This window comes from Pinus tabuliformis, chromosome 6, assembly GCF_031772625.1.
Source record: "Pinus tabuliformis cultivar Carrire ecotype Pingquan chromosome 6, CPIR1, whole genome shotgun sequence".
Taxonomy (NCBI): Eukaryota; Viridiplantae; Streptophyta; class Pinopsida; order Pinales; family Pinaceae; genus Pinus; species Pinus tabuliformis.
The window spans coordinates 944727857-944746561 of NC_142292.1; the positions used below are offsets into that span (position 1 = coordinate 944727857).

At 37.4% G+C, this 18705-nt stretch overlaps 8 protein-coding genes across 8 annotated transcripts in view; all 8 read right to left on the minus strand.

The window, feature by feature from the left end:
* The window catches only part of LOC149262035 (uncharacterized), a 42516-nt gene extending 37929 nt beyond the window's left edge, over positions 1-4587 (minus strand). Inside the window, exon 1 of the mRNA XM_089434147.1 lies at positions 4549-4587. Within this exon, the coding sequence (XP_089290273.1) occupies positions 4549-4587 (39 nt within the window). The remainder of the gene's footprint in view (positions 1-4548) is intronic.
* LOC149262033 (uncharacterized) overlaps positions 1-18705 on the minus strand; it is a 296604-nt gene that overhangs the window by 161589 nt on the left and 116310 nt on the right. The window lies entirely within an intron of this gene.
* LOC149262036 (uncharacterized) lies at positions 4897-5844 on the minus strand. The gene has a single exon (XM_089383063.1). The coding sequence runs from the start codon at positions 5842-5844 to the stop codon at positions 4897-4899; it is 948 nt and encodes a 315-aa protein (XP_089239189.1).
* On the minus strand, positions 9034-9981 carry LOC149262037 (uncharacterized). The gene has a single exon (XM_089383069.1). It carries the CDS (start codon positions 9979-9981, stop codon positions 9034-9036), a length of 948 nt encoding a protein of 315 aa, XP_089239195.1.
* On the minus strand, positions 11103-12050 carry LOC149262038 (uncharacterized). Its single transcript, XM_089383079.1, has one exon. It carries the CDS (start codon positions 12048-12050, stop codon positions 11103-11105), a length of 948 nt encoding a protein of 315 aa, XP_089239205.1.
* Positions 13172-14119, minus strand: LOC149262039 (uncharacterized). The gene has a single exon (XM_089383088.1). It carries the CDS (start codon positions 14117-14119, stop codon positions 13172-13174), a length of 948 nt encoding a protein of 315 aa, XP_089239214.1.
* On the minus strand, positions 15241-16188 carry LOC149262040 (uncharacterized). The gene has a single exon (XM_089383101.1). The coding sequence runs from the start codon at positions 16186-16188 to the stop codon at positions 15241-15243; it is 948 nt and encodes a 315-aa protein (XP_089239227.1).
* LOC149262041 (uncharacterized) lies at positions 17310-18257 on the minus strand. The gene has a single exon (XM_089383111.1). The coding sequence runs from the start codon at positions 18255-18257 to the stop codon at positions 17310-17312; it is 948 nt and encodes a 315-aa protein (XP_089239237.1).

An 18705-nucleotide genomic window follows, 5' to 3' on the forward strand; every position in this document is an offset into this window, starting at 1 on the left:
TGATCTTTGTGATGCAACGAAGATAATGATCTCAGCAGTGATACGAAGAGGATTGATGTCTTAGTCTTGGAGAGGTAGAGTGTGTCAAGAGTCATGGTCTTGGTATTCGTCAATGGAATCTCTATAAGAAGAATTTAAGCATGGATTTTCCTCTCCAAGAGGGAGAGGTTTTGGCCCTGGAAGATAGCCAAACATTGGTGTTCTTGTCTCTTTTGTTTTGATAGCAGTTTGATGAAGTTAACAAACACATGCTAATAATGAAGTAAACAGCAAACTAAGATAAATTGTTTAAAGACTTCACAAATTGTTATCATGTTAAAAGAAGAATCAACTTAATATGCATGCCCTAGATGCTTCAACAGATCAGCTTCAAGAAGGGCATCAAAACAAGTTGAAGGAATTGAAAGATCAGTCTTGAACAAGCAGTATACAACAGCAAGACAATTCAAGATCAAGTAATCTCAATTAAAGTGAATTCCCAATGCTAGTGCTCAGAATTTGGATCACAGTCAAAAGAAGGAAAACACAATACCTCTCACAGTTTCAGTGCTAGCCCCAAATTGGGTGTCATTACAATATATGTCATACCACAAAGATCTCAATGACTTAAGTCTGAAGCAGTTTCGATGCTTGGTATTGAACAGTGCTCAAAGGCCTCAAAAATCTTTGTTCATGCTATTCAACTCAAGCAAGGTTCTACTCCAACAAGGAGCATTACAACAAGGTTACAAGGATATACAATCACATCATACATTATAGCAATATCACTTCAGAAGGAGAACACAATGCCACATCTCGGATGGGCATCATGACAGTGCTCTCAAAATTCTTGATTTCGATTTCATACCCTCACAGTCAAGGAATCAAGTAATCTCAACATATTATAAAAGCAGTAGTGCTTGGTGCTAAACAATGCAAGGAAGTCTCAAGAAAAGTCTTGGAACTCAATTGTACCAGGCAGCCCAAGCAAAGATCTCATTGAAGGAGATCATTCAAGAAAGCATCAAGGTGAAGATTTCATCTTCACGTGACAAGTAAGTATCTTTTCATTCTATAATCAAGTTTGGTTAAATGACTTCCAAGGACATCTATAAATTGGATGGAGAAGGAAGATAGACATAGTCCTCTAAGTAGCTGAAGTCATCAAAAGGTCTCCTCTGAATTTATGGAAAGGGATATTTATGAAAGATCCCCTCACATAGCAATATTGGAGACATCAAAGTGATGTAGATGATAAACTCATTCTCTTAAGGTGCAATGAAGAAGGTCACATGAAATCTGATCTACATGAAAGTAAAAGGTATCAAAGGATGTAGGATATCTTCATAAGGTCTCATATACAAAATCTAGGAAGGAAGATAGCAATCATCGATCTATAATGCACTTACAAGGTAACAAATATCAATGGGATAAGAAGGTTACCTCATTCAACAATTTATGGTCTCTATGCTAAATAGAGAAAGACAAGTTGATGGAAAAAGTATTGAAGGTTAAAGGACTAAAACATGTGCAGAAAGGAAAGGCAAGTTTGGTCCTCAAGCAAGACAAAATAAGTATAGATAAGATTCAATGCTATGGAAAGATTATGGAAAGAAGCTCATATCACCGGAAAGATGAAGGAAGTTGAAGAAAAGGGCCAAGGAAAGAGGGAGTAACAGATCTCTACTATGATCTAGATGGCATCCCTCACAAAAGGGTCCTATCATAAGCTCCTAAATCTTGTGTTATAGATATGACCATGCTAATAAGATGCATCATGGCATCGTGGAATCATTAGAAACAAGAGCTCATAACATCACCATGGGAATCATGAAGGACAAAATCCATGGCAAACAAACATGAAGGATCTGGCTCTTGAGAACTTCAGTAAACATTGAAGGAAAGTCATCCAGGACAAGGTTCATCATACATCAAGAAGGGAAACATCTCTCAGATGGGGATATACAAGATCCTCAAGATTCTCTGATGGAATCATCATCGAAGGGTTCACCAATCTAGAAAGGAAGAAAGTGTTTCATCAAGAACTCCAACTTGTGGAATTCATGAATGATGTTATGGTGACATAAGAGAAGAAGCAAATCAAGGGGTTGAAGACACTTCAATCAAGGAAGTTGTTGAAAGAAGCCTAGATGACCTAAAGGTAAAATAAGGTATGTGTGCTTGTGTTTAATATTATAATGTCATGTCACATGGTTGTAGGTAACATCGATCATTACTTCTATATTGAGAAGCATGATCAAAAGAAAAAGGATCTCCTCCTTTGAAAGGATGCAAGAAGGCATAAGACACACTAGATGAAATCAAGATAATATGTCCTCATGAAGTATGAGGTGGTTGACCACAATTAAGAAAATATGATTAAAAGCACCTGGGAATGAAATGTGTGGAGAAGGAAGAGATTGTGAGATATGCAACCCTGATGAAGACAATCAACATCCAAAAGACTAAAAAGACTTGACTAGGAAATCTCCCGGAAAGTTATGAAGACTGAGGAAAAAGATGAAGACTCTTGACAATGGATATCCTTGAGAGATGTGTCAACATGAATGCATAATGTTGATAACTACAAGAAGATGTCATGATGAAGAGCCATCTCGTAAGGTATGATTTGATTTAATATGTTCTGATTTCTTGAAAAATATCTGGATGAGTTCATGCAAGGCTACTCAAATAAGAGTTGTAAATACAAGTACAACTAGCATTTATGTGATGGGTAGAAGAAGCATGATGAAGAAGTATCTATATGACGAAGGTTCCAAATATGAAGAAGGCCACTTTCCATGAAGAAAGGAATGACATGACGAACAAAGGAGAAAAGTGATCGATGGTTGTTGCGCTACAAGGAAGAAGATCAACTGAATTTTATGACATCAAGAAGTGAAGTCGATCAGCAGATGAAGGACCCAAGAAGAAGAGTTTACTGATGTACAGATTCCAGAAGAGTCCGTAGCCAAGAGGGAGCTCTGACAAGTTCCTGATTAAAAGGAATGTTAAAATTGGCAACTAGGACCAAACTCCTTGTGGGTCTTCTTATTTATGGCAGCGGATATTTTTCTTAGATTCCTTTCGTAGAGAGGTGTAGGATTGATCTTTAGATCAATCCGATTCCTACGTGTATTCATGGAGATATGAATTTATTTGTGATATGGGACAATTCGTCAAGGTCGGCCAACAACCAAATTGCCCCCACTTGTGCTCAACGTTTTAGTATAAAAAGAGGTGGCTTGCTAGTCATATGGACACACTCTTCTTGTGATCTCTTCCTCTCCACTTGTTTTTGGGTTTTGGTGGGAAGAGAGATCCTAAAAATATACGCTGCCCTAAGAGGAGTTGCCCTAGATGCTGCCATGGGAAAGAAGGATCTACGCTACCCTAAAGAAGATGCCCTAGCTCCTAACGATGGCATGAAGATGAAGGCTTAAACGCAGTCATGAAGATAGGTTTCTAATGATGCCCTAATGAAGCTCTAACGTTGCCCTAATGAAGCCCTAGCGTTGCCCTAATGAAGAGCCTTAATATTGCCCTAGTAGAAAGACCTAGCCGCAGTCAAGTAGAAGGTTTATATGCCCAGCAAGTCGCAGTCCTAATGGAAGGACTATAATCTTGCCCTAGCCACAGAAATGACAAGATCTGGCCATCTCTAGCAGTGTAAGATACGCTGCCTAAAAGGGTTCCTATTGTGCTATCTCAAAGTCTGCCCTAGCCGCAGTAAGGAAGTGTCGTATCTGGCAGCTATCCCAGCCCTAGACACAATTCCCTATTTCGCAATTAAGAGGGGCACCTTCACGCTGGTATAAAGGAGTTCAGACAAGATTAGACATGCAATTCAATGTACAGACAAGATTGATTTATAAGCTGCAACATCCGCTAGTATGATTTCCAAACTAGGACAAAAGCACCCTCATTTATATGGTACAAAAACATTAATAAACATGCCCATTTCTTAAATGTGCCCTCCCGATAGAAGTGAATGCTAGGGTAGAATGGCTTGTAATAATGTGTGTCACATCAATTATCTATGGTGTTTGTAGTTACATATGGACCATCTGGATGTCATCAAGGATCCGTGTCCTATAATGGTCACGCACATTGTGCTATTTCTGTTTACTGTAGGGTGTAACTTTCCATGAAGTCACCACAACCTCTCCCGAAATTACACTCCATTTTTCAAATATGTTTCTATAGCTATTTACCTGCTATTTGGAAAAAAATAAACTTCTTGACGGAAAAAACATGAGATTTGGAATAATTTAAGAACACCAATGCCTGAAAAAATCAGTCGCAAATGCCATGTATAAGATGAATGAAATATGTTGAAAGCTATGAAGATAAATGTCTTGTATTTAAGCAAAACTAATAATAATCTATTCCGTACAAAGACACTGTTGCTGCTTTCCCCAAAATAGAACTGAATCTCTAAGTTGATACCTTTCAAATAATTCATTTGTGCTAATCACTGAAGATACAGAGAAAGCAAATGCTGGTAATGGATTATAATAAATACTAGTAATTAATATGTCAAATAACTGGCGTGTATGCTGACTTTACCGTATAAAGAGTCCAGGAATGCTTTATAAACTTCTCCATTCAGCAAGTTTACTAGCCAGAAAAATTGTTCTGAGAACCAACAACTAAGCAAAGTATCTTTCATTAATCACAAGCTAAAAGTCCCATTTTCCCATCAGTTGTCTAAACATATGCATTAAAATTTAAGAACACAACTAAAATGATCAAAAATATAAATTTATCCCCACAACCTGAGAAATTCCAAATTATGAGCTCATAAATCAGACACTAAAATAAGGAGAAAACACAAATAATGAGCTTTTCTTGATTAGATACAAATGACTATAAATCAATATTCATGTACAGAAACTTCTGTTTCTAGCACAACTCTTACAAAACCTCTTCAATCACAACCTTGGGCTTTTGGTTTTCCTGTCTATTAACATTCAAAGTATTCACTGCAATATTTCCAGAATCTCTTGCAGGAAGAGTATTCTTTTCAACTTCTACAAGAGCAGCCAGGGAAGTCCAAACTTCTTTTGGTTGTTCATTAGTCCAACACATCAGGAAGTAGACTTTCTTTAAAGCAAATTGAAGACTCTTCCGACCATCATTTCTTATTTCTTCTCTCCTAGCTTCGTGGTTTGCTATCATCTGTTTACTAGCATGTTCCCTTTTCTTGGATCTTTCACCTTTGACCACCTTTGCAGCTGCCTCAAGTAGCCTGTACAAGTCCATAAGTGCGCATACAAGGGTTGCCCTACCTAGCCTTAGAAGAGCATGCACATCATCAAAAAGGCAAATCCCAAATCTCAATCCACCAGCATGTTTGAAGCTTGCGGAACATGATGTCTCTAAACACTTTGACAAAGCTTCACTAACAGTCTCTGGCAAAGCTACCTGACTTAATACTGCAGACAAACTTAAACAAACCATTGCTGCATCCAGGGGATCACTTTTCCAGTCTCCATTAAAGAACCGAAGAGTAAAGCAGTAACTGTATATCACGTCAACCATATGAACAGCCAGTAAGGGTGATGGATCCGATTTAGTCAATTGCCCTACTGAAGATAAGGGATTCTCCGGACCAGCTGGTATATCACTCAGGTCATTCTCACCCAAATTTGCAACTCCTGGACTAAGAACCCTTGACATTCGATCATTTGATATGTCCAGTGACTGAATAAGTTGACATCCTTGACTGGAAAGTGAGATTGTATGTGCAGAAGGCTTCAACCACCATGGTTCCCAAGGTCTTACCATGTGACTTATTTTACCTGATGCTACAGCCCGCAAGAAATATTTTCTTTCATTGGCTGATAAGTCATCCAATGACATATCATCTCCTGAAGACAACACATAAGCATTCTGACCAATTAGACATGCAATTCAATGTACAGACAAGATTGATTTATAAGCTGCAACATCCGCTAGTATGATTTCCAAACTAGGACAAAAGCACCCTCATTTATATGGTACAAAAACATTAATAAACATGCCCATGTCTTAAATGTGCCCTCCCGGTAGAAGTGAATGCTAGGGTAGAATGGCTTGTAATAATGTGTGTCACATCAATTATCTATGGTGTTTGTAGTTACATATGGACCATCTGGATGTCATCAAGGATCCGTGTCCTATAATGGTCACGCACATTGTGCTATTTCTGTTTACTGTAGGGTGTAACTTTCCATGAAGTCACCACAACCTCTCCCGAAATTACACTCCATTTTTCAAATATGTTTCTATAGCTATTTACCTGCTATTTGGAAAAAAATAAACTTCTTGACGGAAAAAACATGAGATTTGGAATAATTTAAGAACACCAATGCCTGAAAAAATCAGTCGCAAATGCCATGTATAAGATGAATGAAATATGTTGAAAGCTATGAAGATAAATGTCTTGTATTTAAGCAAAACTAATAATAATCTATTCCGTACAAAGACACTGTTGCTGCTTTCCCCAAAATAGAACTGAATCTCTAAGTTGATACCTTTCAAATAATTCATTTGTGCTAATCACTGAAGATACAGAGAAAGCAAATGCTGGTAATGGATTATAATAAATACTAGTAATTAATATGTCAAATAACTGGCGTGTATGCTGACTTTACCGTATAAAGAGTCCAGGAATGCTTTATAAACTTCTCCATTCAGCAAGTTTACTAGCCAGAAAAATTGTTCTGAGAACCAACAACTAAGCAAAGTATCTTTCATTAATCACAAGCTAAAAGTCCCATTTTCCCATCAGTTTTCTAAACATATGCATTAAAATTTAAGAACACAACTAAAATGATCAAAAATATAAATTTATCCCCACAACCTGAGAAATTCCAAATTATGAGCTCATAAATCAGACACTAAAATAAGGAGAAAACACAAATAATGAGCTTTTCTTGATTAGATACAAATGACTATAATCAATATTCATGTACAGAAACTTCTGTTTCTAGCACAACTCTTACAAAACCTCTTCAATCACAACCTTGGGCTTTTGGTTTTCCTGTCTATTAACATTCAAAGTATTCACTGCAATATTTCCAGAATCTCTTGCAGGAAGAGTATTCTTTTCAACTTCTACAAGAGCAGCCAGGGAAGTCCAAACTTCTTTCGGTTGTTCATTAGTCCAACACATCAGGAAGTAGACTTTCTTTAAAGCAAATTGAAGACTCTTCCGACCATCATTTCTTATTTCTTCTCTCCTAGCTTCGTGGTTTGCTATCATCTGTTTACTAGCATGTTCCCTTTTCTTGGATCTTTCACCTTTGACCACCTTTGCAGCTGCCTCAAGTAGCCTGTACAAGTCCATAAGTGCGCATACAAGGGTTGCCCTACCTAGCCTTAGAAGAGCATGCACATCATCAAAAAGGCAAATCCCAAATCTCAATCCACCAGCATGTTTGAAGCTTGCGGAACATGATGTCTCTAAACACTTTGACAAAGCTTCACTAACAGTCTCTGGCAAAGCTACCTGACTTAATACTGCAGACAAACTTAAACAAACCATTGATGCATCCAGGGGATCACTTTTCCAGTCTCCATTAAAGAACCGAAGAGTAAAGCAGTAACTGTATATCACGTCAACCATATGAACAGCCAGTAAGGGTGATGGATCCGATTTAGTCAATTGCCCTACTGAAGATAAGGGATTCTCCGGACCAGCTGGTATATCACTCAGGTCATTCTCACCCAAATTTGCAACTCCTGGACTAAGAACCCTTGACATTCGATCATTTGATATGTCCAGTGACTGAATAAGTTGACATCCTTGACTGGAAAGTGAGATTGTATGTGCAGAAGGCTTCAACCACCATGGTTCCCAAGGTCTTACCATGTGACTTATTTTACCTGATGCTACAGCCCGCAAGAAATATTTTCTTTCATTGGCTGATAAGTCATCCAATGACATATCATCTCCTGAAGACAACACATAAGCATTCTGACCAATTAGACATGCAATTCAATGTACAGACAAGATTGATTTATAAGCTGCAACATCCGCTAGTATGATTTCCAAACTAGGACAAAAGCACCCTCATTTATATGGTACAAAAACATTAATAAACATGCCCATGTCTTAAATGTGCCCTCCCGGTAGAAGTGAATGCTAGGGTAGAATGGCTTGTAATAATGTGTGTCACATCAATTATCTATGGTGTTTGTAGTTACATATGGACCATCTGGATGTCATCAAGGATCCGTGTCCTATAATGGTCACGCACATTGTGCTATTTCTGTTTACTGTAGGGTGTAACTTTCCATGAAGTCACCACAACCTCTCCCGAAATTACACTCCATTTTTCAAATATGTTTCTATAGCTATTTACCTGCTATTTGGAAAAAAATAAACTTCTTGACGGAAAAAACATGAGATTTGGAATAATTTAAGAACACCAATGCCTGAAAAAATCAGTCGCAAATGCCATGTATAAGATGAATGAAATATGTTGAAAGCTATGAAGATAAATGTCTTGTATTTAAGCAAAACTAATAATAATCTATTCCGTACAAAGACACTGTTGCTGCTTTCCCCAAAATAGAACTGAATCTCTAAGTTGATACCTTTCAAATAATTCATTTGTGCTAATCACTGAAGATACAGAGAAAGCAAATGCTGGTAATGGATTATAATAAATACTAGTAATTAATATGTCAAATAACTGGCGTGTATGCTGACTTTACCGTATAAAGAGTCCAGGAATGCTTTATAAACTTCTCCATTCAGCAAGTTTACTAGCCAGAAAAATTGTTCTGAGAACCAACAACTAAGCAAAGTATCTTTCATTAATCACAAGCTAAAAGTCCCATTTTCCCATCAGTTGTCTAAACATATGCATTAAAATTTAAGAACACAACTAAAATGATCAAAAATATAAATTTATCCCCACAACCTGAGAAATTCCAAATTATGAGCTCATAAATCAGACACTAAAATAAGGAGAAAACACAAATAATGAGCTTTTCTTGATTAGATACAAATGACTATAAATCAATATTCATGTACAGAAACTTCTGTTTCTAGCACAACTCTTACAAAACCTCTTCAATCACAACCTTGGGCTTTTGGTTTTCCTGTCTATTAACATTCAAAGTATTCACTGCAATATTTCCAGAATCTCTTGCAGGAAGAGTATTCTTTTCAACTTCTACAAGAGCAGCCAGGGAAGTCCAAACTTCTTTCGGTTGTTCATTAGTCCAACACATCAGGAAGTAGACTTTCTTTAAAGCAAATTGAAGACTCTTCCGACCATCATTTCTTATTTCTTCTCTCCTAGCTTCGTGGTTTGCTATCATCTGTTTACTAGCATGTTCCCTTTTCTTGGATCTTTCACCTTTGACCACCTTTGCAGCTGCCTCAAGTAGCCTGTACAAGTCCATAAGTGCGCATACAAGGGTTGCCCTACCTAGCCTTAGAAGAGCATGCACATCATCAAAAAGGCAAATCCCAAATCTCAATCCACCAGCATGTTTGAAGCTTGCGGAACATGATGTCTCTAAACACTTTGACAAAGCTTCACTAACAGTCTCTGGCAAAGCTACCTGACTTAACACTGCAGACAAACTTAAACAAACCATTGCTGCATCCAGGGGATCACTTTTCCAGTCTCCATTAAAGAACCGAAGAGTAAAGCAGTAACTGTATATCACGTCAACCATATGAACAGCCAGTAAGGGTGATGGATCCGATTTAGTCAATTGCCCTACTGAAGATAAGGGATTCTCCGGACCAGCTGGTATATCACTCAGGTCATTCTCACCCAAATTTGCAACTCCTGGACTAAGAACCCTTGACATTCGATCATTTGATATGTCCAGTGACTGAATAAGTTGACATCCTTGACTGGAAAGTGAGATTGTATGTGCAGAAGGCTTCAACCACCATGGTTCCCAAGGTCTTACCATGTGACTTATTTTACCTGATGCTACAGCCCGCAAGAAATATTTTCTTTCATTGGCTGATAAGTCATCCAATGACATATCATCTCCTGAAGACAACACATAAGCATTCTGACCAATTAGACATGCAATTCAATGTACAGACAAGATTGATTTATAAGCTGCAACATCCGCTAGTATGATTTCCAAACTAGGACAAAAGCACCCTCATTTATATGGTACAAAAACATTAATAAACATGCCCATGTCTTAAATGTGCCCTCCCGGTAGAAGTGAATGCTAGGGTAGAATGGCTTGTAATAATGTGTGTCACATCAATTATCTATGGTGTTTGTAGTTACATATGGACCATCTGGATGTCATCAAGGATCCGTGTCCTATAATGGTCACGCACATTGTGCTATTTCTGTTTACTGTAGGGTGTAACTTTCCATGAAGTCACCACAACCTCTCCCGAAATTACACTCCATTTTTCAAATATGTTTCTATAGCTATTTACCTGCTATTTGGAAAAAAATAAACTTCTTGACGGAAAAAACATGAGATTTGGAATAATTTAAGAACACCAATGCCTGAAAAAATCAGTCGCAAATGCCATGTATAAGATGAATGAAATATGTTGAAAGCTATGAAGATAAATGTCTTGTATTTAAGCAAAACTAATAATAATCTATTCCGTACAAAGACACTGTTGCTGCTTTCCCCAAAATAGAACTGAATCTCTAAGTTGATACCTTTCAAATAATTCATTTGTGCTAATCACTGAAGATACAGAGAAAGCAAATGCTGGTAATGGATTATAATAAATACTAGTAATTAATATGTCAAATAACTGGCGTGTATGCTGACTTTACCGTATAAAGAGTCCAGGAATGCTTTATAAACTTCTCCATTCAGCAAGTTTACTAGCCAGAAAAATTGTTCTGAGAACCAACAACTAAGCAAAGTATCTTTCATTAATCACAAGCTAAAAGTCCCATTTTCCCATCAGTTGTCTAAACATATGCATTAAAATTTAAGAACACAACTAAAATGATCAAAAATATAAATTTATCCCCACAACCTGAGAAATTCCAAATTATGAGCTCATAAATCAGACACTAAAATAAGGAGAAAACACAAATAATGAGCTTTTCTTGATTAGATACAAATGACTATAAATCAATATTCATGTACAGAAACTTCTGTTTCTAGCACAACTCTTACAAAACCTCTTCAATCACAACCTTGGGCTTTTGGTTTTCCTGTCTATTAACATTCAAAGTATTCACTGCAATATTTCCAGAATCTCTTGCAGGAAGAGTATTCTTTTCAACTTCTACAAGAGCAGCCAGGGAAGTCCAAACTTCTTTCGGTTGTTCATTAGTCCAACACATCAGGAAGTAGACTTTCTTTAAAGCAAATTGAAGACTCTTCCGACCATCATTTCTTATTTCTTCTCTCCTAGCTTCGTGGTTTGCTATCATCTGTTTACTAGCATGTTCCCTTTTCTTGGATCTTTCACCTTTGACCACCTTTGCAGCTGCCTCAAGTAGCCTGTACAAGTCCATAAGTGCGCATACAAGGGTTGCCCTACCTAGCCTTAGAAGAGCATGCACATCATCAAAAAGGCAAATCCCAAATCTCAATCCACCAGCATGTTTGAAGCTTGCGGAACATGATGTCTCTAAACACTTTGACAAAGCTTCACTAACAGTCTCTGGCAAAGCTACCTGACTTAACACTGCAGACAAACTTAAACAAACCATTGCTGCATCCAGGGGATCACTTTTCCAGTCTCCATTAAAGAACCGAAGAGTAAAGCAGTAACTGTATATCACGTCAACCATATGAACAGCCAGTAAGGGTGATGGATCCGATTTAGTCAATTGCCCTACTGAAGATAAGGGATTCTCCGGACCAGCTGGTATATCACTCAGGTCATTCTCACCCAAATTTGCAACTCCTGGACTAAGAACCCTTGACATTCGATCATTTGATATGTCCAGTGACTGAATAAGTTGACATCCTTGACTGGAAAGTGAGATTGTATGTGCAGAAGGCTTCAACCACCATGGTTCCCAAGGTCTTACCATGTGACTTATTTTACCTGATGCTACAGCCCGCAAGAAATATTTTCTTTCATTGGCTGATAAGTCATCCAATGACATATCATCTCCTGAAGACAACACATAAGCATTCTGACCAATTAGACATGCAATTCAATGTACAGACAAGATTGATTTATAAGCTGCAACATCCGCTAGTATGATTTCCAAACTAGGACAAAAGCACCCTCATTTATATGGTACAAAAACATTAATAAACATGCCCATGTCTTAAATGTGCCCTCCCGGTAGAAGTGAATGCTAGGGTAGAATGGCTTGTAATAATGTGTGTCACATCAATTATCTATGGTGTTTGTAGTTACATATGGACCATCTGGATGTCATCAAGGATCCGTGTCCTATAATGGTCACGCACATTGTGCTATTTCTGTTTACTGTAGGGTGTAACTTTCCATGAAGTCACCACAACCTCTCCCGAAATTACACTCCATTTTTCAAATATGTTTCTATAGCTATTTACCTGCTATTTGGAAAAAAATAAACTTCTTGACGGAAAAAACATGAGATTTGGAATAATTTAAGAACACCAATGCCTGAAAAAATCAGTCGCAAATGCCATGTATAAGATGAATGAAATATGTTGAAAGCTATGAAGATAAATGTCTTGTATTTAAGCAAAACTAATAATAATCTATTCCGTACAAAGACACTGTTGCTGCTTTCCCCAAAATAGAACTGAATCTCTAAGTTGATACCTTTCAAATAATTCATTTGTGCTAATCACTGAAGATACAGAGAAAGCAAATGCTGGTAATGGATTATAATAAATACTAGTAATTAATATGTCAAATAACTGGCGTGTATGCTGACTTTACCGTATAAAGAGTCCAGGAATGCTTTATAAACTTCTCCATTCAGCAAGTTTACTAGCCAGAAAAATTGTTCTGAGAACCAACAACTAAGCAAAGTATCTTTCATTAATCACAAGCTAAAAGTCCCATTTTCCCATCAGTTGTCTAAACATATGCATTAAAATTTAAGAACACAACTAAAATGATCAAAAATATAAATTTATCCCCACAACCTGAGAAATTCCAAATTATGAGCTCATAAATCAGACACTAAAATAAGGAGAAAACACAAATAATGAGCTTTTCTTGATTAGATACAAATGACTATAAATCAATATTCATGTACAGAAACTTCTGTTTCTAGCACAACTCTTACAAAACCTCTTCAATCACAACCTTGGGCTTTTGGTTTTCCTGTCTATTAACATTCAAAGTATTCACTGCAATATTTCCAGAATCTCTTGCAGGAAGAGTATTCTTTTCAACTTCTACAAGAGCAGCCAGGGAAGTCCAAACTTCTTTCGGTTGTTCATTAGTCCAACACATCAGGAAGTAGACTTTCTTTAAAGCAAATTGAAGACTCTTCCGACCATCATTTCTTATTTCTTCTCTCCTAGCTTCGTGATTTGCTATCATCTGTTTACTAGCATGTTCCCTTTTCTTGGATCTTTCACCTTTGACCACCTTTGCAGCTGCCTCAAGTAGCCTGTACAAGTCCATAAGTGCGCATACAAGGGTTGCCCTACCTAGCCTTAGAAGAGCATGCACATCATCAAAAAGGCAAATCCCAAATCTCAATCCACCAGCATGTTTGAAGCTTGCGGAACATGATGTCTCTAAACACTTTGACAAAGCTTCACTAACAGTCTCTGGCAAAGCTACCTGACTTAATACTGCAGACAAACTTAAACAAACCATTGCTGCATCCAGGGGATCACTTTTCCAGTCTCCATTAAAGAACCGAAGAGTAAAGCAGTAACTGTATATCACGTCAACCATATGAACAGCCAGTAAGGGTGATGGATCCGATTTAGTCAATTGCCCTACTGAAGATAAGGGATTCTCCGGACCAGCTGGTATATCACTCAGGTCATTCTCACCCAAATTTGCAACTCCTGGACTAAGAACCCTTGACATTCGATCATTTGATATGTCCAGTGACTGAATAAGTTGACATCCTTGACTGGAAAGTGAGATTGTATGTGCAGAAGGCTTCAACCACCATGGTTCCCAAGGTCTTACCATGTGACTTATTTTACCTGATGCTACAGCCCGCAAGAAATATTTTCTTTCATTGGCTGATAAGTCATCCAATGACATATCATCTCCTGAAGACAACACATAAGCATTCTGACCAATTAGACATGCAATTCAATGTACAGACAAGATTGATTTATAAGCTGCAACATCCGCTAGTATGATTTCCAAACTAGGACAAAAGCACCCTCATTTATATGGTACAAAAACATTAATAAACATGCCCATGTCTTAAATGTGCCCTCCCGGTAGAAGTGAATGCTAGGGTAGAATGGCTTGTAATAATGTGTGTCACATCAATTATCTATGGTGTTTGTAGTTACATATGGACCATCTGGATGTCATCAAGGATCCGTGTCCTATAATGGTCACGCACATTGTGCTATTTCTGTTTACTGTAGGGTGTAACTTTCCATGAAGTCACCACAACCTCTCCCGAAATTACACTCCATTTTTCAAATATGTTTCTATAGCTATTTACCTGCTATTTGGAAAAAAATAAACTTCTTGACGGAAAAAACATGAGATTTGGAATAATTTAAGAACACCAATGCCTGAAAAAATCAGTCGCAAATGCCATGTATAAGATGAATGAAATATGTTGAAAGCTATGAAGATAAATGTCTTGTATTTAAGCAAAACTAATAATAATCTATTCCGTACAAAGACACTGTTGCTGCTTTCCCCAAAATAGAACTGAATCTCTAAGTTGATACCTTTCAAATAATTCATTTGTGCTAATCACTGAAGATACAGAGAAAGCAAATGCTGGTAATGGATTATAATAAATACTAGTAATTAATATGTCAAATAACTGGCGTGTATGCTGACTTTACCGTATAAAGAGTCCAGGAATGCTTTATAAACTTCTCCATTCAGCAAGTTTACTAGCCAGAAAAATTGTTCTGAGAACCAACAACTAAGCAAAGTATCTTTCATTAATCACAAGCTAAAAGTCCCATTTTCCCATCAGTTGTCTAAACATATGCATTAAAATTTAAGAACACAACTAAAATGATCAAAAATATAAATTTATCCCCACAACCTGAGAAATTCCAAATTATGAGCTCATAAATCAGACACTAAAATAAGGAGAAAACACAAATAATGAGCTTTTCTTGATTAGATACAAATGACTATAAATCAATATTCATGTACAGAAACTTCTGTTTCTAGCACAACTCTTACAAAACCTCTTCAATCACAACCTTGGGCTTTTGGTTTTCCTGTCTATTAACATTCAAAGTATTCACTGCAATATTTCCAGAATCTCTTGCAGGAAGAGTATTCTTTTCAACTTCTACAAGAGCAGCCAGGGAAGTCCAAACTTCTTTCGGTTGTTCATTAGTCCAACACATCAGGAAGTAGACTTTCTTTAAAGCAAATTGAAGACTCTTCCGACCATCATTTCTTATTTCTTCTCTCCTAGCTTCGTGGTTTGCTATCATCTGTTTACTAGCATGTTCCCTTTTCTTGGATCTTTCACCTTTGACCACCTTTGCAGCTGCCTCAAGTAGCCTGTACAAGTCCATAAGTGCGCATACAAGGGTTGCCCTACCTAGCCTTAGAAGAGCATGCACATCATCAAAAAGGCAAATCCCAAATCTCAATCCACCAGCATGTTTGAAGCTTGCGGAACATGATGTCTCTAAACACTTTGACAAAGCTTCACTAACAGTCTCTGGCAAAGCTACCTGACTTAATACTGCAGACAAACTTAAACAAACCATTGCTGCATCCAGGGGATCACTTTTCCAGTCTCCATTAAAGAACCGAAGAGTAAAGCAGTAACTGTATATCACGTCAACCATATGAACAGCCAGTAAGGGTGATGGATCCGATTTAGTCAATTGCCCTACTGAAGATAAGGGATTCTCCGGACCAGCTGGTATATCACTCAGGTCATTCTCACCCAAATTTGCAACTCCTGGACTAAGAACCCTTGACATTCGATCATTTGATATGTCCAGTGACTGAATAAGTTGACATCCTTGACTGGAAAGTGAGATTGTATGTGCAGAAGGCTTCAACCACCATGGTTCCCAAGGTCTTACCATGTGACTTATTTTACCTGATGCTACAGCCCGCAAGAAATATTTTCTTTCATTGGCTGATAAGTCATCCAATGACATATCATCTCCTGAAGACAACACATAAGCATTCTGACCAATTAGACATGCAATTCAATGTACAGACAAGATTGATTTATAAGCTGCAACATCCGCTAGTATGATTTCCAAACTAGGACAAAAGCACCCTCATTTATATGGTACAAAAACATTAATAAACATGCCCATGTCTTAAATGTGCCCTCCCGGTAGAAGTGAATGCTAGGGTAGAATGGCTTGTAATAATGTGTGTCACATCAATTATCTATGGTGTTTGTAGTTACATATGGACCATCTGGATGTCATCAAGGATCCGTGTCCTATAATGGTCACGCACATTGTGCTATTTCTGTTTACTGTAGGGTGTAACTTTCCATGAAGTCACCACAACCTCTCCCGAAATTACACTCCATTTTTCAAATATGTTTCTATAGCTATTTACCTGCTATTTGGAAAAAAATAAACTTCTTGACGGAAAAAACATGAGATTTGGAATAATTTAAGAACACCAATGCCTGAAAAAATCAGTCGCAAATGCCATGTATAAGATGAATGAAATATGTTGAAAGCTATGAAGATAAATGTCTTGTATTTAAGCAAAACTAATAATAATCTATTCCGTACAAAGACACTGTTGCTGCTTTCCCCAAAATAGAACTGAATCTCTAAGTTGATACCTTTCAAATAATTCATTTGTGCTAATCACTGAAGATACAGAGAAAGCAAATGCTGGTAATGGATTATAATAAATACTAGTAATTAATATGTCAAATAACTGGCGTGTATGCTGACTTTACCGTATAAAGAGTCCAGGAATGCTTTATAAACTTCTCCATTCAGCAAGTTTACTAGCCAGAAAAATTGTTCTGAGAACCAACAACTAAGCAAAGTATCTTTCATTAATCACAAGCTAAAAGTCCCATTTTCCCATCAGTTGTCTAAACATATGCATTAAAATTTAAGAACACAACTAAAATGATCAAAAATATAAATTTATCCCCACAACCTGAGAAATTCCAAATTATGAGCTCATAAATCAGACACTAAAATAAGGAGAAAACACAAATAATGAGCTTTTCTTGATTAGATACAAATGACTATAAATCAATATTCATGTACAGAAACTTCTGTTTCTAGCACAACTCTTACAAAACCTCTTCAATCACAACCTTGGGCTTTTGGTTTTCCTGTCTATTAACATTCAAAGTATTCACTGCAATATTTCCAGAATCTCTTGCAGGAAGAGTATTCTTTTCAACTTCTACAAGAGCAGCCAGGGAAGTCCAAACTTCTTTCGGTTGTTCATTAGTCCAACACATCAGGAAGTAGACTTTCTTTAAAGCAAATTGAAGACTCTTCCGACCATCATTTCTTATTTCTTCTCTCCTAGCTTCGTGATTTGCTATCATCTGTTTACTAGCATGTTCCCTTTTCTTGGATCTTTCACCTTTGACCACCTTTGCAGCTGCCTCAAGTAGCCTGTACAAGTCCATAAGTGCGCATACAAGGGTTGCCCTACCTAGCCTTAGAAGAGCATGCACATCATCAAAAAGGCAAATCCCAAATCTCAATCCACCAGCATGTTTGAAGCTTGCGGAACATGATGTCTCTAAACACTTTGACAAAGCTTCACTAACAGTCTCTGGCAAAGCTACCTGACTTAATACTGCAGACAAACTTAAACAAACCATTGCTGCATCCAGGGGATCACTTTTCCAGTCTCCATTAAAGAACCGAAGAGTAAAGCAGTAACTGTATATCACGTCAACCATATGAACAGCCAGTAAGGGTGATGGATCCGATTTAGTCAATTGCCCTACTGAAGATAAGGGATTCTCCGGACCAGCTGGTATATCACTCAGGTCATTCTCACCCAAATTTGCAACTCCTGGACTAAGAACCCTTGACATTCGATCATTTGATATGTCCAGTGACTGAATAAGTTGACATCCTTGACTGGAAAGTGAGATTGTATGTGCAGAAGGCTTCAACCACCATGGTTCCCAAGGTCTTACCATGTGACTTATTTTACCTGATGCTACAGCCCGCAAGAAATATTTTCTTTCATTGGCTGATAAGTCATCCAATGACATATCATCTCCTGAAGACAACACATAAGCATTCTGACCAATTAGACATGCAATTCAATGTACAGACAAGATTGATTTATAAGCTGCAACATCCGCTAGTATGATTTCCAAACTAGGACAAAAGCACCCTCATTTATATGGTACAAAAACATTAATAAACATGCCCATGTCTTAAATGTGCCCTCCCGGTAGAAGTGAATGCTAGGGTAGAATGGCTTGTAATAATGTGTGTCACATCAATTATCTATGGTGTTTGTAGTTACATATGGACCATCTGGATGTCATCAAGGATCCGTGTCCTATAATGGTCACGCACATTGTGCTATTTCTGTTTACTGTAGGGTGTAACTTTCCATGAAGTCACCACAACCTCTCCCGAAATTACACTCCATTTTTCAAATATGTTTCTATAGCTATTTACCTGCTATTTGGAAAAAAATAAACTTCTTGA